The sequence below is a fragment of the Phoxinus phoxinus genome, assembly GCF_949152265.1.
Source record: "Phoxinus phoxinus genome assembly, chromosome: 14".
Lineage (NCBI taxonomy): Eukaryota > Metazoa > Chordata > Actinopteri > Cypriniformes > Leuciscidae > Phoxinus > Phoxinus phoxinus.
This window is the reverse complement of record NC_136889.1, coordinates 21,690,568-21,714,028: the sequence shown is the minus strand read 5'-3', so window position 1 is coordinate 21,714,028 and position 23,461 is coordinate 21,690,568. Positions and strand designations below refer to the sequence as shown.

Here is a 23,461-nt window from a genome sequence, read left to right as displayed (position 1 = left end):
CTTTTGTTGCATTATATATATATCTTTACTGACACTTTTGATAAATGTAATGCATCCCTGCTGAGCATAAGAAAAAATCTTACTGACCCTGAACATTTGAATGGTAGTGCACACACAGTATAGTACATGTAGGTACATCTCATACTGGCCAAGTATTTTTGGCATCTCATACAAATGATCACGAGTTGTCATAAGAATAAATGGCATCTGCTGGCATCTGTTATTATTTACAATGAATGTTTTGATAAAGACATTTTCAGGTAAACCATGTGATAGTTGTCAGAATCTGCTGTATTTATCCATAGGTCAAGGCAATGGTTAGATGAAAGTATTACACTGCTGTCTATTATCTTTTCATTTGCTGTCTTCATTTGCATTTCAGAGTTATAACTGCCTCTGTGTACCCGGCTGGGAGGGGGAGTTCTGTCAGTGGGAGACCGATGAATGTTCATCAAACCCCTGTAAAAACAACGGCACCTGTGTAGACCTCCTCAACGCTTACAGGTGGGTTGCAAAAACACAGCTTGATGGAGCAAACACAGTCTGGATGAATAGACAGGCTAGAGATGGGTCACGTGGTCGACTCCAACAACCGACATGTTGATTAATGAGGTTGTCAGGTTTATGTAGATTTTGTTCATTTATTTTATTTATTTAATGGCTAAAAACACATCTCTTCCCATTATTTGCTAGTGCTGACTCTTTAAAAAAAAAAAATTCTCCCATTCACTTTAAAGGAGAACTCCGGCGCAAAATGAACCTTTGGTCTAATTACACATTGTTACCTAGTCAACCGTTATCTGAGATTTGTTTTCATGATTATCGAATGTAAATAGTTTTATCTCTAAAAACAGTTTAGCCTATAACGCTAGTATATAGGGCATTGAGTAATGACAAATAAAAATCGCTTGTTAATACCACTAACAAGGCTCAAAATAGCCCCACACTAACACGGTAGCATAATGAGGGTCCCTACCTTCAAACCGAAGCATTGAGAACTTTGACAGTGTCCAGACAGTTTAATAAGAAGATATTTTATACACACAGTCAACTTCGCGTAGCCATCTTTGAAAAACAGACTCTATCAGTCGATCTAGGAACACCGATCCAAATGCGCTGAACTGTGTAGAATCTCATATGGTCCAGCGCATTTGGATCGGTGTTCCTAGATCGACTGATAGAGTCTGTTTTACAAAGATGGCTACGCGAAGTTGACTGTGTGGGGACCCTCATTATGCTACCGTGTTAGTGTGGGGCTATTTGGTATTAACAAGCAATTTTTATTTGTCATTACTCTATGCCCTATATACTAGCGTTATACTAGCGTTATAGGCTAAACTGTTTTTAGAGATAAAACTATTTACATTCGATAATCATGAAAACAAATCTCAGATAACGGTTGACTAGGTAACAATGTGTAATTAGACCAAAGGTTCATTTTGCGCCGGAGTTCTCCTTTAACCATTTCCTACCCATTCTAGCCTGTACTGCTCAAGGCAATCTTTTAAACCTTGAATGGTTAGCACTTCTTATGTTATTGCCAATTGAAATTGCTTTGTTGTTTTCCTATTTGTAAGTTACTTTGGATTAAATTGTCTGCTAAATGAATAAATGTGATGTAAATGGAAATGCATCATAGTTGCGTCTGTATGGTTTTTCACGTATAGCGCTTAATCCTGGGTGATCTTTACATTTGTTCATTGTTTTCGTTTTCTTTCTTTTTTTTACTTTTATCTCTAGGTTTCCAATTTTAAGTTGGAATTGGTTAGTAAGGAAGATTTAACCTCCAAATTGGGGTGCCAAATGTGGAACGATATGGTGCTAAAATGTAATGGCCAGACAGGCAACAAATCAAAGAATGACCAATCCTTACGTAATTAAATATTCACTGGCTTTCTACATCGTGCTCCAAATAAGAATGTTATTTGTCTAATCTATGTTAATGACCTCATAAATATGTAAATAAGAATGTTAACCCAGAGTTTACAAATATGTAGTGTGAAATCATGAAACTTGCCAACCCAGGATTAAGGCGAGACACTACAGGTGAATAGGGTAACATTTTTAAATAATAGATATCACCATAAAACTTCCTCAGTTGATTACTTGCACAAGTATATAAAAAAATGTATTACAAGTTTTTTGAAATTTATATGTTTAATTGTGCAAATTAGGCATTGTCTCATTAAATATGCGCAATTTTGGATATATTTTCGGTAGATAGATCTGAACATATGATAAAGCCAGGTGCAAAATAATTTTTTTATTTTGTTTACACACAAGATGAAAAAAGAATTTCAGAAGGGTTTCAGGATATAAGCTTTCATTACCTAGGAAATATAAAACTACTGTCCATAGCCTTAAAAAATCTATTTTCGACATATTTTTTTTATTAAAATGTCACATAAATCAGGTCAGGAATGATTTATTAACAAATCCCTCTGAAAATATCTTCAGAATACTGCTAAGTGTATAACTGGAAAGTTTGGTGTACATAGGTGCTACATAGGCTGAGATGTTAATACTGGAGAATGACAAAAAACTAATTTTGAGAAAAAGGCATTTAAAGATTTGTAATGTAAAAAATCATATTTTTTTTTTAGTGGAATCCACTATTTACAGACACAATATCTTATCAAATCATTAGCAACAATAATACAAACCACCTAAATCACATTAAAACTTATTACACAGCATGTATGGCCTTCAACTGAACAGAAAAACAGTTAAAAACACACATCTAAATGTCAGAGTACATCACGTGATGCATCTGAACGAATCACGTTGTCAGAAATTGACATCAGCCAATGAGATTTCGGTTTTAGAGTTAAATGCCCTTTGTACTTTCACGATTGGTTGCTGATAAAAAGGAAATGACCATATTTGGATCCGACAACAATTTACAGGAGAGAGAGAGAGCTTTCCAACGGTATGTGTGATGACAGGGTGCAGACAGCGATCGCGGAGCAGTGCGTTGATTTAGAACGCCAACTTTTGTTGAATTTAGGAGAAATCTACAGACGCAAATAGAAAAAGTGTGGTAAAATAAAGACCTAAATTTGTATTTTGGACTTTTTTTCACCACAGTCTGAAAGAAGACATGTTAATGAAGACAAATAGCCCAAAATCTCAAAATTGACCAATGAAAAAAAAAAAGCGATGTTTTTGCCTGCCGTGTCTCGCCTTAATGAACACTTAATGATCACAACTGACGCGTTTTTCAGGTTCAAAAACGCAAGGCGCACAGCACTGGCCAAGCAGAACGAGCAGTTCACACAGAACGAGCAGTGTGCTGCGTTTTTTATGTTGCTAGGCAACCACCAAAACAGCTGTCTTGTCAGTCAAGTAAACGTCAAATCAGCTTTTTATTAACTTTATTTTCTTTCTGTTAACATTGTGGTAGTTACGGTCCATGAAGTCGTTAGTTCCTGGTAACCCGCGAGAGCACCACAAGTTTATCCTCCATCATCGCACTCTCCGGGCGTTCAAAGCAACTGTAGCTTTCATCACCACAACGGAAGGTCCGCCTCTCCGTTCACTCCGTTCATTGGACAGTGGAAAAACCTTGATGACGTCGGGCGCTTTTTCCACTCGGAGTTGATTTTTTTTTTTACTTCCAAAACGCAAGGCGCAGCAGGCGGTAAAACGTGAGGCGCCTGGGGCGCATAAACAGCGTGCAGAACGCTCACTGCCATAGGAAAACAATTGAAAGAAGGCGCCTCTCACTGCAAAAAACGCGTCAGGTGTGATCGAGGCCTTGCTATTAAGGTTAACAATTTCATGTGTGAAAATGAAAGGGGTGGTAAAGTATGATATCACTTTTCTAACTTTAGTTAGTGTATAATGTTGCTGTTTGAGCATAAACAACATCTGCAAAGTTACAACGCTCAAAGTTCAAAGCAAAGGAAGATATTTGCTTTTAAAGAAAAGGACTACAACAAACGGCTGGTAGGGACTACACAACATTCCTCCGGGGTTAGTGACATCACCAAACCTAAATGTACATAAATCCCCGCCCCCGGGAACACGCAGTCCGTGTTGAGAAGAGGAAAAGTTGTTGTGTAAGAGTACATTTGTGAGTCAGCTCAAACTTTAGCATCCATCTTTTCACATGCAATAGAAAGTCACTCTGTGTGCATCTTATAACAGTTCATATACGGAGGGGGAGTCTGAATAATTCGCTTGGTTGGGTCCTTACCATAGACTGTAAAAAAAATAGGTCCTTACATGCGCTTCGTGAGGCACACACGCACACTAGCACACACACGCAAGGTCTCTCGCTCCCTTTCTCTGCTGTGCGCGCGCTACACATGCACGCTCTTGCTTGCTCGATCTAGATTTCGGGAGATTTTTTAACTAATTTGCGGGCAATTCTGAAATTATCGTACATTATGGGATTTTTTTCATTATTGATCGTACATCGTACAGAGGTCAAAATTATCGTACAAATACGATAATTATCGTACGTCTGGCAACACTGTCGCAGCTGCTAACACACATGAGCTCTTGAAACCCCGCCCTCTGCAGCAGCTCATTTGCATTTAAAGAGCCAGGCACAAAACGGTGCGTTTTTGCAAACCCTCAAAAGGTGACAACTTTAACATGCTATATACAACTATCTGTGGGGTATTTTGTGCTAAAACTTCACACACACACTCTGGGAACATCAGAGATTTATTTTACATCTTGTGAAAATGCCATTTTACCACCCCTTTTAAAATGTTGACGTTGAAATTCAATTTTAACAAAGATATGTTGTTAAAAATACTATCTATTATTTTTTTTATGCAAGACTGCGTCATATTCGTCCGATAAGGATCGGATGAACCTGATCGATAGTTTTTTCAGGCAGCCCCCTGATTAGTTGATTTTTTTAAAAAGATGTCGTTTTGCATCAGTAAAAAACTATATATAAAGTGTCACAGAATTTAGTCACCTATGCTCTTGTCACGTAGAGACAGACTGTGCTTTCACAAATGTGAGAGATAATGAATTGCAGATGGCAGGTAAAACGAATGAATCAATCAATGGAGCACAGCAGGAGGAGGTTTCTCTCAATCGGTGACTCTCTTGAGAAAAAAAGCTGCTGCTTCTGTTTCACCTGATGTGCCCTCTTGCTAAGGGCAGCGGAGGGAGGAGAGACAGACAGAGGGAAGAAAATACACTGAAAGGAAAGAGTGATGTGTTTAAGACAGGGATTGGCAGTACAGCTGTAAGATCACTGCCACCAAGTGGAATGCAGATACCTCCGGCACTCTCTGGGATTCACTCTGGTAAATATAATCCCAGCTCACTGCTCTAACCTCCCAGTGTCCTACTTTCAGCTGTCTGGGATTTAATGTTTCTCAGTCCAATAGTGCAATTAACCTATAAATCCCCTCAGCTGTCCAGAAATCTCCCGACAGTGATTCAGTTGTGACTATGAATGCCAAAACAAAGTAAAACTGTATTTTGTTCAGAGTTTGCATAGCTTTTAAAGAAAACATGTGGAGATTCCTGGCTCATAGTCCATGTTTATAAGCATTTCTAGTGTAGTTGACTATTCTAACTTTGCAAATATATGGATTACATACTTGTGATGTAAACTAAGCTTATTGACTAATTTAAAAAAGAGCAAGTTCCAGTGTCCTGTTTTGACAGGAAATGCATAAACTGGACAGAAAATTGTGCATGTCAAGCTATTTTTAAGGGACCTTTAAAACAGGATGAGCTCCAATTTTGTTTTCTTATATTTTGTGTCAATAATATACTGTATTTCATGGGCTGCCATGTATTGATTATGATGAGAATGAAGGACGATTTGAGAAATTTGCCCTCTGTGATTTACATTTGCATTCCTACAATATATTTACCATTTATGACTCATTGCTCATTTTATTTTTAACACCTGTAGGAATTGCATGCCTGGCCTCTTTAAAATAGCCATTGTGTGTTTCCCCCCCGCTGAAATGAAGTAGAAGGTTTAATTTATAAGAATTTAGTTCATGGCACACATTGTAATCCTGGTCTAAAAAGAACAAAAAGGGATTTCCAGAGACGTATGACATTCATTAGTAAAAAGCACCACAGGGCTAAGCCAAATCGGAGTCTGCCCCTGGGGGAATTTTCTTTTATGCTGCAAGGTCACTGTGTGCCAGGACTGTCAGTCGGTCTGGACATGAATGAATATTTTAATAGTACAATATCATTTTGCTTAGTAATTTCACACAATGGAATTCCAAAGGATTTCAAGACTCTATTCTTGTGAAAATTCTGTCATCACTGTCTCATGTTCTTCTAAAGCTGTATGTCTTCCATGAAGCCTAAAAGGTTTAAACTTGGGGTGTTTACATGACAATGATGTACTTGAACACAGAAAAGTTTTCCCACAACGTTGTCAAAACGATCCCCATTCATGACCATAGTCTGTAAAAAAAGATGGACGTCACACCTTCACTCTCCATTGTAGAAAAGTGAAGCCGCCAATGTCCCAATATGCCGCTGAAATTTTAGTAGTGAACTCGGGACCCGAGTCTGCGCAATAGTGAGCGTGGAGTGGAGCTGCGGTATCAAGGCCCCGCTCACACTCCTGCAGAATCGGTTAGTACAGCTTACTGCAGAACAACTCATTATGTTGGTGTGAAATAAACAGTTATGGAATTGCAGAAGTTAAAGCTCCAATCTCCTCTTGAAGATCCCAAAAAAGTTGGTGCCTCAGTGAGTACTTTGTTCAGAGAAGCTGTCAATCATGACGTCACACATCTGTTTTTATGGCATCAAAAAACATACTAAAACCAAACCAACAAGCGCATTTGGTTCACACGGATCCGTGAAAACGACTAAAAATGCTTTATTATGCTGCCAGTCCAGTAGTTGGCGATGTCACTTTGTAAAGAAACACATGTAGTGCATGTAGTTTACACAGAGACGATAACGACATTGTTTTCAAACACTTGAACTTTGAAACCTGTTTTTTGCATTTTGCATTGAATGAACGGCCAAAACACATAACCTTTTAGTTGTAGTGTAAACGGACCCTTAAATGTGGGTTTTTTCCTCACACAGCATGGATAAGTAATGTTTTATTTTTTCTGAAAGAAAGAAATTAAGTTTTATTTAGCAAGGATGCATAAGTTGATCAAAAGTGACACTAAAATATCACGAAATATTGATCTTGTTACAAAATATTCAAATGAATGCGGTTCCTTTGAACTTTCTATTCCAAGAATCCTGAAAAAATGTGTCACCGTTTCCACAAAAACATTTTGCAGCACAACTGCGTTTTCAGCATTTATAATGAATCATTCTATAATTTATGGCACATCAGGGGGGGAAAGGTGTAAAAACGATATGCTTTCTGAATAAAACAACTTTGGTTTCAGTTAATATTTTATCAGTGTCTTATCTGCTAGTTGCAATGCTTAATCATTAAATACCATTTTGAGATTACAAAAAAAACTGGTCAGTTTGTCTACTATGTTAAGGACAAACTTTATGACTACAAAACTGTAACAAACTGAAAGTACTACACTTATAAGTGACTCATATATTCAATGTTTCTTTGGTCTATTCTGCCATAGATACAGTTATTATTGTAAAAGATTTTTAAGAATTTTATTTTAGCAGATATTTTTGTACAATTTTCAGCACGGTCACTAAGGACATAGTTATCATACATCTACTTTAAAGATCATTCTGATAGTTTAAGAATGTCATGCAAAACTCCAGTCCATGTGGAAGTAAACTGTACCCTAAAATAATATCAAAAGCAGCAGTCTAGATATTTACCATACCAATGACAGTAAGATTGTTACCTGTCAACTATGTTTCACCATTTTGCTTCATAGTTTCAATGGCAGGTCTTGTCTGGCCAACCAAATGTTATTTTCATGATCAGGTTAACCTCATATTTTAACATTTTATTTGAAATAAAATCGTAAAACGATAACAATGTCAGCAAACCATAACAATGTACCCAACATAGTTGATGGGCAATTAATATACTCCTTGACAATATGTCATTGTAGGTAAAAAGAAAAGATATTTACCATAATGTGTTCAAAATATCCGTCAGAACAAAATGACATCACATGATGCTGATCTAATGGTTTTGGGATTAATATTATTTTAGTTTTCAGGGGGTATTTGGTTAGTAACATAGTTGACCGTTTTTGTCGGACATTAATAATGAAATATTTTCTTATTTGAAAGTAAATTAAATTTAAACTCAATCTATTTTTTTTACATCTATGGCTTCAAAAAATGTTATCCATTATTTTGAACTCAAGCCCCAATCATTTAAAAAAGTGCACAGTGCAAAACTACAAAAACAGGGTGCATCAAATATTGGTGTGCAGATTATAGTATGTATTGTCTTAATGTATAAAATATTATATTTCTGAAGAAAATTGTTAGAATACTGTTTTTCCATCAATGGACATGAAATGTACCCTAAATAATAGAATGACCCTAATAAAAATAAACATTTCTTGAGCAGCAAATCAGCATATTAGAATGATTACTGAAGGACCATGTGACACTGAAGACTGGAGTAATAATGCTGAAAATTCAGATTTGCAATCACAGGAATAAATTACATTGCAATATGTATTCAAATAGAAAACAGGTATTTTAAATTGTAATAATGTTTCACAATGTTACAGTTCTTACTATATTTTGATCAAATAAATGCCTTTGTGGTGAGCATAAGATACTTTTCTTTAAGAAAATGTAAAAAATCCTATCAGCTCCAAATTTGTGTACTGTAATGTAGTGTACAAGTATTATGGATTACTTTTATTAATCTTTTATGGTGTATTTTATTTGATGTTTTTAGCTTGACACCATTCACTTTTGTAATACGGAAAGGAGCAACCAGGATATTTATCAAAAAAAGGAATTAAAAGTCATACAAGCTTGAGGGTGAGGAAACAATGGAAACTAAAATCTCCTCTTCTGCCTCATAGGTGTATGTGTCCTCATGGCTGGGCAGGCCTAGACTGTGGAGAGGATGTGAAGGAATGTTCTTCTTCTCCCTGCCTGAACGGGGCACATTGCTTGGAGTCTGACATCCCAGGGGAGTTTTCCTGCACCTGCCCGCCCTTCTTCACCGGCCCCCTCTGCAAACAGCTCTATGATCCCTGCGACCTGCGGCATAACCCCTGCCTGCACAACTCTACTTGCCGTGCCCAGTCAGATGGAACCGCCCTCTGTGTTTGCCAAGTCGGTGAGATATAGCAATCCAACTGCATCCTACCTACTGACCCACCCACCTGCTGAGGGGCTCCTGCTCACTCTTCCGCAGCTTTTCATTGATTTGCCTTCCATTGGATTGTGTTTAAACCATGTATTTTCGTTGCTAAATGCTCATTTTAGTAATTAAATATCAGGGACATTTTTGTGATCAGGGGCGCATTAACTCACAGGCTTTCATGAGCTGAAGCCTACACTGGGGAGGGGCTGCAAAAAATAATATTTTAATATATGGGAGATCACAGCAATGACAACCAGTGTTGGGCATGTTACTTTAAAAAAGTAATTAGTTACTAGTTACTTCTCACAAATAGTAACTGAGTTAGTAACTGAATTACATCATTGTAAAAGTAACTAATTACCAGGGAAAGTAACTATTGAGTCTATTAATGTCAAATAACTTGAATGCCCCCAATATTAAATATGTTAAATGAGTGAAATGGACACTAAATAGAACACATTATTATTATTATAAAACATTTTACATCTACACTATTTTAATGTTGCTGTGGGACAATGTGAGAGACGCATATTAAATCTGATATGTTATTGGAAATATTATCATTACTATAGTCAGTGGAACAATAATGGATATGGAATAATGGAATAAATAGATGGTTTAGAACTTTTAATATGTATTGCACAGATTAGTCTAAAAATAAATTATGCTTCTTATAAATGTACCAAAAATGAATAAATAATAAATATAATAATAATAAAATATACATATACATACACTTTTTGTAGTGCAAATTAAAATGATAAAACTATCACACAACTTCACAACTGGTAGACATACCTACACAACTACACAACATATAGCCTACTTGGAAGTTTCTTCCTCACAAAAGTAAACAGTTTAAAGGGATAGTTCACTTTGAAATTAAATTTTGGTATGTTTTAGCTTACCTCAAGGGCATCCAAGATGTAGGTGTCTTTTTTTCCGCAGTAGTTTCAATTTTGATATTTTTAGGTCAAACCGTTCTTGTCTGTCAGTCATATCATGCAGGTCTATGGTTACTGTCTCAAAGAGCATGCACAGAGTCCAAATTAAAACAATTCCCCATCGTCCAAATTAAACAATTCCCCATCGTAAGTACACATTGATGGCCTAAGACACGAAACGAGCGGTTTGTGTGAGAAAACGAACGGTATATATATATCGTTTTTACCTCATGTAACACAGCCACGTCCAAGTGATCTGAGGGCGCGGGCGATTCCTTCTGTGTGACGTGTGCGCAGACTGGTGCATAGATATATATAAACTAGAAGTCGCATTAAAGGAGAACTCCGGCGCAAAATGAACCTTTGGTCTAATTACACATTGTTACCTAGTCAACCGTTATCTGAGATTTGTTTTCATGATTATCGAATGTAAATAGTTTTATCTCTAAAAACAGTTTAGCCTATAACGCTAGTATAACGCTAGTATATAGGGCATAGAGTAATGACAAATAAAAATCGCTTGTTAATACCACTAACAAGGCTCAAAATAGCCCCACACTAACACGGTAGCATAATGAGGGTCCCTACATGCAAACCGAAGCATTGAGAACTTTGACAGTGTCCAGACAGTTTAATAAAAAGATATTTTATACATACAGTCAACTTCACGTATACAAGCAGAAGCCATCTTTGAAAAACAGTCTCTATCAATCGATCTACGAACCGCCGATTGTGTACGAAATGCGCTGAACTGTGTAGAATCTCATATGGTCCAGCGCATTTGGATCGGCGGTTCGTAGATCGATTGATAGAGACTGTTTTTCAAAGATGGCTTCTGCTTGTATACGTGAAGTTGACTGTATGTATAAAATATCTTCTTGCATGTAGGGACCCTCATTATGCTACCGTGTTAGTGTGGGGCTATTTTGAGCCTTGTTAGTGGTATTAACAAGCGATTTTTATTTGTCATTACTCAATGCCGTATATACTAGCGTTATACTAGCGTTATAGGCTAAACTGTTTTTAGAGATAAAACTATTTACATTCGATAATCATGAAAACAAATCTCAGATAACGGTTGACTAGGTAACAATGTGTAATTAGACCAAAGGTTCATTTTGCGCCGGAGTTCTCCTTTAAAGACATTCGTTCCAATGAACTGCCGTAGCCAAGGCGACATCTAGTGTATACATCTATGCACCAGTCTGCGCACACGTCACACACCAGGATGCGCTCGCGCCCTCAGATCACTTGGACGTGGCTGTGTTACAAGAGGTAAAAACAATATAAATACTGTTCGTTTTCTCACACAAACCGCTCGTTTCGTGTCTTAGGCCATCAATGTGTACTTACGATGGGGAATTGTTTAATTTAGACGATGCTCTTTGAGACAGTAACCATAGACCTGCATGATATGACTGACAGACAAGAACGGTTTGACCTAAAAATATCAAAATTGAAACTACTGCGGAAACAAAGACACCTACATCTTGGATGCCCTTGAGGTAAGCTAAAACATACCAAAATTTAATTTCAAAGTGAACTATCCCTTTAACAAGAAGTGCTCTCCATATAATACTGAACAATTTACCAAAAAATAAAAAAATATATTTTGGGTTTTATTTTATAACCTACAGAGAACGTCATCATCAGAGGTTATTTGAGCCACAGTCAGTCTCTCTCGCTCTCGGACACACTCAGTCTCTCTCGCTTGCGGCGTTCGCTTCGCTTTTGTCCAGTCCGGCGCCTCATAAACACACACACACACACACACACACACCAGAGAAAAAACTTTGTAGGTCCTATGGCTGAGAGAGAGCCTACTCGGATGAAAACCCCTTCAGTGAGCTCAATAGTAACGCCGCATTTTCGGTAACGGCAATGTAACAGGGGAAAAAGTAATTCGTTTGATTACTCGTTACTGAAAAAAAAATAACGCCGTTTATTTATAATGCCATTATTCCCGTCACTGGTGACAACTGCATTCTATAACTGAACTCACATTCATACACAACCGCATTTTCGACGAAGCCCTGCTGTGTGAACGGAACAGCACTGGTTTCTATAATGTCATACATCACGAGAGAGCCGCTCTTTTCTAAACACGGTTCAGTAACTTACAACAGCGTGGATACAATCTGCATGTCATCTAAAGATTGTACATCCAGTCAGTCTTCCCCTAGGGCTGTTTTCGTGAGTTTTGTGATCTGCGCACAACTCAAAAATGAAAGTTGCTGTTCGTTAATTTGACGGATGAACTTGCAGCTTGACTTTTGTAGTTTCAAATATTATTTTACGGTTACAGACTTTACAGTAAGACTTTAAGTCACAATATTTTATATTACTTTAGTCACTATGGTTACAGTTGATAGATCCATGCACTTTTATACAGACAAAATTCGAGACGTTATTGTAAGTGGTGGTGTGAGCACGATAACTTGACACTCAGATACTCAAATCATTATCAAAACTGGCATTGGTAAAAAATAATAATAATAATAATATCTATCGAGAGTTACTTTAATAAAAATAGGATTTTACTGGCATTAGGACATTTCAGATAGAAAAACAAGAAACATTTCTTAAGTTATGCTTGTTAAATGTATTCATGCATAAACAACACAAATGAGTAGCTGACTACATTACATGCATACTGACTAATGACCTAGTGAAATTTCTATTCGGGGTAGGGGGGCCTACTTTAATCCTGTCACCCATCTGGTTATCTAGACTTCTATAACTGAAAAAGCCATGTTTATAGAAGAAACTGAGAAGTAACTCTTATATTATATAACACTATATTTCTCTTATTCAAGGAGGTCTATAGAATACATGTGGAAAGCTATTTGTTTGCAATGCATTCCCATTTTTGCTAAATAAAAATGAACCGATCCATCATATGGAAGTTAATGCAGAAAGATGCCTTTTGCTGTCAGATGGTGAAATTAAGGCTTCTATCTGCAGGATGTAATGGGGCAATGCTAACCAACAAAACCTCGACTCATTTGGTCTCATTGGAGACATTTTGTAAACTAATAAGCATGATCATTTAATTATATTATTAATTCAAAGGACCTTACATAGAATTGGACATTTAATTTATGTAAAATTATTTTTACTAGCCCTTATCTATTTTACATGGGTAGGTCATGGAAATTTGTAGAAGGTCATAGAAAATCCCTGCAAAAATACATTACTGCCTTAATCGTATACTGATGAGCATAGTAGCCTTCCAGGCAGTAGACTTGGGTTTGATTTCTTTTTTTGGGTCAAGCTGCTTCTGGGTTAATCTTCTTGGACCTGTACAGTGACTTTAAAAAGCTTTACTAGAGAATTTACTCAACTTGGAGTTGGAAATATGTTTAATGGTAGTCTCCTATGCTCAACAAGGCTACATTTATTTGATCAAAATAGAGTATAAACAGAGTTTAAATAGATACATTTAATTTATCTATTAAATTTAAATTTAAAATTAAATAAATAGAGTGCGTCAGCCTTCAGGTCTTAAAAGTGACACCAAATCTTTAGATATGTGACCCTAGACAAAACCAGTCACAATGTTACATTTTTTGAATTTGAGATGTACTGTATGCATAATCTGAAAGCTGAATAAATAAGCTTTCCATTGATGTATAGGTTTTAGGATAGGATAATATTTGGCTGAGATACAACTATTTGAAAATCTGGAATCTGAGGGTGCAAAAAAATCTAAATATTGAGAAAATCGCCTTTAAAGTTGTCCATTTATGTTCGCGATTTTGCTGCATCCACTCACAAAAATTTATTTTTAATGTATTTACGGTAGGAAATTTACAAAATATCTTCATGGACAATGATCTTTACTTAATATCCTAATGATTTTTGGCATAAAAGAAAAATAGATCATTTTGACCCATACAATGCATTGTTGGCTATTGCCACAAATATACCCGTGCGACTTGTGACTGGTTTTATGAAAATCACTAGCCACATTAACTTGAAGTTAATGTCAAGCCCTGGATGGATATATGTACTGGATATTGTGGAACACATTTTTAAATCTAAACGTTATAGTATTTTTTTATTTAATAAGATCAATGAAAATGTGTTGTTTGCATTAAATTGCCCGGTTTAATGTGTTTTAAGGACAATATTTGAATGTTAAAGAGGATACATTTGAGTTAAGAGAAAGTCATGTTTATATTCTTTGTTTACAAATGAAAATGTTTTGAAATGAAAATATAACATCACTCTGGCAACTGCAAGTATTATGCTCAAATAACCTTCAAATATGCCGAAATACTCCACATTCCTTTAGAAGGAAAGAGTGGCTCATGAGAGGAAACTGTGGCTCTCCTGATATGCATGACTTTCTAGTTTTGTTCTGCCAGCTCTCCCCTGCAGTATTTGTCCATTGATGTCTTCAGCATGGGAGAGAATTATTAAGGATCACACACTGATCTGAAACCATTGTAACCGCTTGAATCGTACTTTCTTCCTTGTTAAACGGTGTCTTACCCTTCCAATGATTTTTCCATTTTCATCGTTTCCTATTTTTGACTTTCTCTGCAGAGACAGAACAGACCCTATCACTTCTGCCAAAGAACAAGTTCCAAGTGTTTCATTAAATTTTGGCTGCAGGTTTCCATCAAAGGAAGACGAGCTCTGCCTGATGAATGCACAGAACAGGGGGTGCAAAAGAGGTTTCTGCACAATCTCTTTAATCACAGTGAAGCGTACTCTCTCGCGCACGCCCAATCGCCCATACACACGCTCATCTGTCATATGAAACCCTCCTGATATTATTATGCTCGTTGAGACCAGATCACTTACTCATAATACATGTCTGCTATGTCTCAGGCAAAGATTGCTCTAACTTAAAATTTTGCACATTTGTATTCAGCTGATCACTTCACAGTTTCACATGGAATCCGACGTGGCTCCACAGCGATTCAGATGCTATTACTCATTCAAAAGTAGTGAATACCACAATGCTGTGCATCTGTATAATGCAGAGGTTTATCCCACTGTGTGGTTACTAGGGATGAGTGCTTGGAGGTGACAACAATGACAGCAAATATTTCAGCACCATAATTGGTTACAATGGCAGTACTTTGTACAGGCACAAGCAGATATAATGACATCCGATTTGACCACAGTGACTATAAAAACAGCTTGACTTTACTTGAAGATAATTAAAGTGCCTGACAGACCAGTATGTTCCAAACCAATAGATGGAGTATGTAGTTAGTAAGTCAGATCAAACCTCTGTAATACACATATAGAACAATTTTTTTTTTTTTTTTTTTGAGAAATGGATCTAATAATAACCACATTTAAAAGTAGATGAAGTAAAACAAATAAAAAATGTTCTGTTTTGTCTTATGGCAGTTGTTTAGATTGAGTAAAAGGTTCATATTAAGGGCCCATACATACATTTATGCCTAGTATGCTGTTTGTCCTTGGCGTGCTGACAAAACAACAGTGACCCACTGAGGAATGGACTCTACAAGATCTCTGAAGGTCTTGTCCTGTATCTGGCACCAAGACGTTAACAGGCAGATCCTTCAAATCCTGTTCGCCGGAGTGATGAGATGCTTAGTAGACCGTCACTCAATGACTGGCTTTCTAAGTGGTGTCCGCAAAATAATATAGAATTCATAGACAATTGAAAAAGTTTTTGGGGCAGACCTGACCTGTTGAAAAGAGATGGTATTCATCCCTCCTGGGATGGTGCTGCTCTTCTCTCTAGTAATATGGCACATTGTCTTAAAGCTCACACATGAATTGGGGCTCAGGTCAGGAAGCAGACAGACTGGCTAAACCAACCATCTGCTAGCTGTCACGTCACTGAGGTCAGATACATCCCATCACATAGAGACTCTTTTACCTAGATATTATCATATAGAGACTGTGTCTGTTCCCCGAATTAGGAAATACAAAAAAACTTCCAAACCCATCTATATTCGATTATTCGATCCCTTACTTCAAAAGCACTTATTGTTAATATGATCATAGACTATAACCTAGATGTTGGTGGTTCAATCCCCGGTTCCACCTGACCAAGTGTCGAGGTGTCCTTGAGCAAGACACCTAACCCCAGCTGCTCCCGACGAGCTGGATGGCGCCTTGCATGGCTGACACCGGCGTCGGTGTATGAATGAGTGAGTGAATGGGTGAATGTGAGGCAATATTGTAAAGCGCTTTGGAGGCCATTGGGTCTGTGAAAGCGCTATATAAATGCAGTCCATTTACCATAGATGTGCTGTGTTTGACAGAAAACTGGCTAAAACCAAACAATTACTTTAATGTAATGTACACCCCCCAAGATTATGGTTATAAACATGAGCCTCGTCTGAAAGGCAAAGGTTGTTGCTGTAATTTATGGTAATATTTTCAGAATTACTAAGAAGTCTAGTTTCAAATATAATTCTTTTGAAGTGTTGGTGCTTAATGTAACAATATCTAGTGTAAATGATAAATCATGTTTGAGATTTGTGCTGTCGTAATCATACTCTAGATCTAATATTATCACATGGAATCAATGTTGATGCCGTTGAAATTCTGCAGCAGAGCGATGACATCTCAGATCATTATCTAGTCTTGTGTAAACTCAATTTAGCCAAGGCTGCAAAACCGACTTTGTGTTACAAATATGTTAGACCTATCACTTCTGCCACTAAAGATTGCTTTATTAATAATCTTCCTGATCAGTTTCATCATCTCAGCATCCCAGATAGCTTAGAAGAACTCAATATTGCGACAGAAACTTTTAACTATCTCAAGCATGATTGCATATGAGGCCTTAAAAGCTGCTAGATCTGCTTATTTTTCAACCCTATTAGAAGAAAATAAACAAAACCCTAGGTATTTATTTGAAACAGTGGCTAAACTAATGAAAAACAAAGCTTCAAGCCCAGACGTTTCCAAGCAGCAGTAATGACTTTATGAACTTCTTTACTTACAAGATTGATAATATCAGAGAGAAAATTATAACTATGCAACCGTCTACTACAGTATTGCATCAGGCAGTGCATTGTAGTCTCCCTGACGAAAAATTTGATTCATTCATTGCTATAGGAGAGGAAGAATTTTCTGAACTCGTTAAATAATCTAAATCGTATGTTAGACCCTATACCGACTAAGCTGCTAAAAGAGATGCTTCCAGAGATCATAGATAATTTTCTTAATATCCTTAATTCATATTTGTCATTAGGATACGTACCAAAAACATTTAAGCTGGCTATGATTAAACCGCTTGTTAAAAAAAATGCAGCTTGATCCTACAGAATTAGTCAATTACAGGCCGATCTCGAATCTACCTTTTCTGTCAAATACACTAGAAAAGGCAGTATCTTCACAACTATGTTCCTTTTTTAGAAAGAATAGCTTCTAAAAGCTGATATAAAAAACTGGATGACTAGCAATTTCCTACGACTTAATTCTGAAAAAACAGAGATTCTAATTATTGGACAAAAAACGTCCTCACGTAATAACCTAGAATACTGTCAACACTGCATTGGCTCCCTATTAATCGTCGTATACATTTTAAAATATTGGTGATGACTTACAAAGCACTAAATGGTTTAGCTCCGCAGTACTTGAGCGAGCTCTTAACACATTATAGTCCTTCACGTCTATTGCAATCTCAAAATTCCAGCTAGTTGATAATACCTAGAATATCAAAATTGACTGCTGGCGGTAGATCCTTTTCCTATTTGGCACCAAAACTTTGGAACAATCTTCCTAACATTGTCCGGGAAGCAGACACACTCTGTCAGTTCAAATCTAGACTAAAAACGCATCTCTTTGGCCTAGCATGAAATTATCCCACTGTCATGAAGGGGTGTACCTGGTCTGCAACAATGTTTAGGCACGTGTCAAATTTACATCCACATGAATGGCCTGACACAGGGTTTCCGAACAGAACATTGTCCAGACCATCACACTCGCTCCACCGGCTTCTCGTCGTCCCACATGCACACACGTACACGGTCGTCCACATGATACAATAGATAGGACTCGCTTCACCTGTGACTTGTCGTAATGTTTTGGCTCATCAGTGTATATATTTAATGAAATATATACACTGAAGAAAATATGAACCCTTTATAACCCATTTTTTTAAACAAATTTTTCAGAATTAGCCTATTTGTAAAGCTTTAATAATTTGTATTATTTATTAAATTTTTATTTTTTTCAGTTGCTTACATTTCAGTTATAATTCACTATTATTTGGCGATACACAGGATATGTTTTTGCTTTTAGCAATACCTAGATGCTAATGGAATGGAACAGATTTTTTTTTTTAACTTTTTTCTTTTGAACTTGAATGTTTGAAATGTTAGCATGTATTAGTGTTTGATGAAACTGTGTGAGATGGCTTTTAAATGCTGCCTTTGAGACACCTATTCCCATCATCCCAACCTGAGCATTCTGCTGAGTTTATCTGTCAGACTTAACAAAATGCGCATCCCTAGTGGCTACCCTGAAGTCCTTTACCCTTCTGCTGTATGAAATTATAAGATGGAAAAAGTCTGACTCATCACTTTTAACAATCCACAGAGAGAAGCCCATGTTACAGCATGACTCTTAAATCAGGTGATCGTGTTCATGGCCTGTCTAGATTGCATCTGGTGGTTTTGAACTATGATGTGGCCGAATGCTTCTTTCCTTGTTATACATCTGACCCCGTTCGATGGCACCGGTGTGACCTGTGAAACGCAATCATACCAGCCTAGCATCCATTTTTTTTGCTGTGGGCATCTGAATGATATGAAGTCTGTGGGGATAAGAGAGGCCAGAGGCCAGTCAGTGAATATGACTTTTTTTGTTGCGGTGTTGTAACACTATCAGGGAGGAAATGAAAAGAATGTTGGGGAGGGATAAAAATAGAGTGCTTTTGCAATCCACAGATTTCTTTTCTGGGGAGAGAAATAGGAAATTAGCATCTGCAGCATGCATTACTGAGCTAGAGATGTGCGTAGGCTCACATGCCACCTCCTTTTCTCTTTATTTCATTCTCTCTCACTATCTCTCTCGTTCTACACACACTCTGACTCACAGCCGTTCTCAGCCCCCTCTTCCTATCTTAGTACACGGGTCGCACGGCAGATACACTGTGTATTATTGTACTACCCGTGGATTGAAACCAAGCCAGTATTCCTACAAAAATGACACCCCAAAGGTGCTGTATTTTACCTTTTCTTGTAGTCTCCCTATATCTTTTGCATACTTTTGCAAAAAAAAAAAACTGTCTTAGTTTACTCACCTTCATCTCTCTCTAAACTTGTATGCCGTTTTTCTTCTGCAGAACACAAAAAGAGTCATCGCTCTTTTGCATTAAAGGGTCAAATCATAGTGACCACATCTGCTCTAATAAAGAACAACAAATAAAATGCAAACAAATATAAAAGTATTATTATTTAAAAAGTTTTTTTCTGAAAAAAAAAGTATTTTGTGCTCACCAAGGCATCATTTATTTGAACAAAAATAAATTGTGAAATTATAGTGACAATTTAATTATTATTTTATAAATTATTATTATTTTTATTTGTTATTTTAAAATGCATATTATTCAGATTTTATTAATATTAAACATGTTTAGTGCTATAAATCGATAAAATGCTCCTGTATGAGGGTTTTGTCTCATTTATATCATATGACATAGTTAAGCAATATCACAAGCAACGACTGTAATGTCACACTAGTGTGGTTTATGTTTCGAGTAGCACGAGTCAAATTTTATTTACAACAGTTCAATAAATTATAAGTTAATATTGTGGTATATTTTAGACACAATATATTAGTCTACCTGTTGTGCTGTTTTCGAGCAGGTGTTCGACTTGAAGCAGCGCTGCGCTGAACAATCAGTGTATCGTATGACATCAAAATACAGTGAGAGCGATTCAATTAGAGACTTTTTGTAGATTTCATTCTAAAAGTCTGCATATTATGCACGAAAGCTAGAACCTGCGCAAAATTTCTTTTTAAATCCCTTTCAGCGGAAGATTGTGCGTACATGCATCGCCACCCCTTCTCCTCCCCGAAAATAACCATATATGGGGCTTAACACCTAGTTTTACTAACGTCTTTTTCCATGCATATTCCCATTGATGTGATACCATGTTTAACGGTATAAGACATTAGGAAAATATAAGATACGGACTATGTGCCGTCACATTACATTGCTAAAAATCATTAAGTTTAGAGTTATTCTCAATCTTTTCCACTGGCCAAATAGTATTTTTAATTGCTTTAAGCAAATCAAATCTATGCAATTTTGCCTATAAGGTAAACATATATTTTAGGATGTTTATGTACTTTTATTAGAAATAGAAACGTCTACTTATTTGTTTGCAGTGCAAATAATTGTCTGACTTCATGTACTGGCTACATTTTAAGAATAAAACGTGCACATGTTACCGTTTCCTTCAAATTCTGTCCTTCAAATAGAATAGAATATTTTTCATAATATTGGAAAGACCATGAACACCAACAGCACCTGTGTACAGCAGAGTTTGTACAGTAGGCCTACTCATCAGACCTATTCAAACCAGCCAATGGACCTTTCAATCACTGAGCGAGTCCTTCTTTGTTGCTAAGCCATCTTCGGAAATATCATGCACCAAGCAATCCTCGCTGTAGTTAAAACATTAAAACACAGCATGCCACAGGAAAAGTGTTTAAAAGCATTGCATCCACTACAAATATTTCTATACAAATTAATTCTATTAAAATGGAATTTCAGTGATTAACTCCATTATTGAATGGCATATTTAATCTAAATGTCAGATGTAAAACAGTTTAAATCATTCTGTTTGCTTCATTAGGCTACTTCGCTCACTCCAGTAAAAGCGTGTACACACGATCTGGTGTCCTATTTCGTTTCAAACCTGTATGACTTTCTTTATTTTGCGGAACATAAAAAAAGGATATTTTGAAGAATGTTGGAAACCAAACTGTTTTGGTCTGTAAATACATCATAATACCAATTCAGATGCAGCTTCTGAAACAAAAACCATGGCCCTTGTTGCCTATGTTGAATCAAATATATTTTTTTCTTTCTAAAGTTACTTTTTGTAATGTTTCCTTAATGATTTTCTCATTTAACACAATAATTACTTTTAATTATCTTTTAGGGGTCGTTTAGATTAGATTAGATTAATTAATCTGCACATCATGTAATTCATTCGATTAAAAAATGGTATCCCTTGACAGCCCTAAATGTGTGCGTGTGTTATTATTATTATTTGGTTTCACCATAAAATCACATTTTGAAACCGCATGCACTAGTTTGACAGAGGCTGCATTTACACTTGGCATTAACATGCGACCTGTATCTGGATGTTGTCCACATACACATTGAAAAGACGAGTGTAAACGCGCTTCTGATCGGAATGTTATCCGATCAGCGTGTCCTGGTTCGGAGGTAGTCGAGGACGCATTGTGATCGGATCTCAGTGTAATGTAAACGCAATCCAGCCATCGTGTCTGCATTCACAGGTGGACATCATATAAATCCCCGCCTAGTCTCCCCACGTGCTGTCAGAAAATAATGGCCAGACGCAGTTTAGACAATAAATTACATTTATTTGAACCTTACAATAAACGTCAATATTTAAAACAGTTTATTTAGACTTACATGATACTGTGTGTGTGTGTGTCATTTTTCATTTTAATTGTGCAACATTATCTGAACGAGACGATCGCCTGTACAATCACAGCTGTGAGTAATGAGATCTTAATGAAGAGCGTGCGCTGCTTTGCCAGAGGAATAATAGGAATAAACTTTTTATTTTATTTTTACGTTTTAAATGTTGAATGTTTTTATTGTTTCAGCATGTTTATTAATCTCCCATTTCTGTTAATATAGTCATTGCATGCTATAACCTTAGACCCCGATGATCGATGGTGTGACTTATATGGTTATTTTTGTATGATCAACTCTGGAAACATTCCTTCATTCAAAAAACGTAATTTGATTTAAGGATGGAGATTGCACAAGAAAGTAAAGTGAGTGAGTGAAAGCAATTGGGACATTGCTTGATTTTGTTTTATCTTTACTCTTATTGGTGTCGTGCTACAGACCTAATTTAAATATTAAGCAGGAAACATAAATCCGATCGGTTATCCAGATACAGAGGCTACTTAATATGAATAAATGTAAACGCACGGTGTCCTGATTGGCTAATGATCCGATCTGCTTGATCGGATCATGGTGATCGCATGTTAATGCCAAGTGTAAACGCAGCCAGAGAATGACATTCAAGAGATGCAGCGAAGTACTCATCACTCAAAAGTATCGTTTGAATTCAACAGATTTACAATACAGCACAACAAGTTTTGTTTAAGTGTGTTTGTATATGTACATTATTCCAAATTTCTCCTTTTGTATACCACAGAGAAAAATTACAGCAAATGAGTTTGGAGCGCCAAGAGGGTGAGTAAATCATTTTAATTTCTACGTTAAATTTCCTAAATTAGACTTTTTTTGCACATCACGTGTTTACAGCACATGATTTATCCCACCTATCACTGAATGTACCACAGCATTCATACAGCAGTGTTATTCTGATGCCCTCTTGGTAATTTCAACACGGTGTCCTTGCTTTGATCTATTCTTATTTACAGCTTAAAATGCATTACTCTTGAACCAGTCTTGTTGGTTGACATGAGTATGTGACACGGTAATGAACCAAGGCCCCAGCTGAGGCAAGGAGATAGGAGAGAACAGGAAACAGCACATATCTCTCCATGCAAATGATGCTTTCATGCAACATTAATTGAGATACAGGTGCTGAGCCACACGATCACACCCTGCCTCTTGTTCAGCTGAGCAGGCACAAACCTTTTTGTGTTTACACAGCAGCTTGCTTTTTAAATAGCTGTACAGCAAGAACAGGACGGGCCGGCAGTAACACCCCTCACCTGAGGGCAGACAGGAACAAAAGATGAGAGAGTGTACAGCAAGTCACTAAGCAGCCAGAACAGCTGTATGAGTGATGGTGTGATGATGAGGGACATAAGAAGAGACACATGTCGAGTTTTGTTTCAGTATGTTTTGATTGCCATCCCTTTCAAAGGCACCCATTACCCCTACTGACATACTGTATGTCCAAAAGCTTAAAAATGTTGCCTTCGGAGGATGCATTTCAAGGTAGGAAGGCATAAAGGCATGTTTGAATCCAATGCTATAGCTTCAGTTCTTGTTTTCTAAGATACCTTCATCTGATCGAATTTTGAAAGCAGCATAGATGCATCCTTTGCTGCCTTTGATATCCCACAATCCCTTTGTGATTTCCAT

General features: G+C 36.9%; 1 protein-coding gene across 1 annotated transcript in view; it reads left to right on the top strand.

Annotated features, from left to right (window-relative positions):
• eys (eyes shut homolog) overlaps nucleotides 1-23,461 on the top strand; it is a 271,877-nt gene that overhangs the window by 106,955 nt on the left and 141,461 nt on the right. The window contains exons 20-21 of the mRNA XM_079634848.1: nucleotides 383-504; nucleotides 8,946-9,205. Of these exons, the coding sequence (XP_079490974.1) occupies nucleotides 383-504; nucleotides 8,946-9,205 (382 nt within the window). The remainder of the gene's footprint in view (nucleotides 1-382; nucleotides 505-8,945; nucleotides 9,206-23,461) is intronic.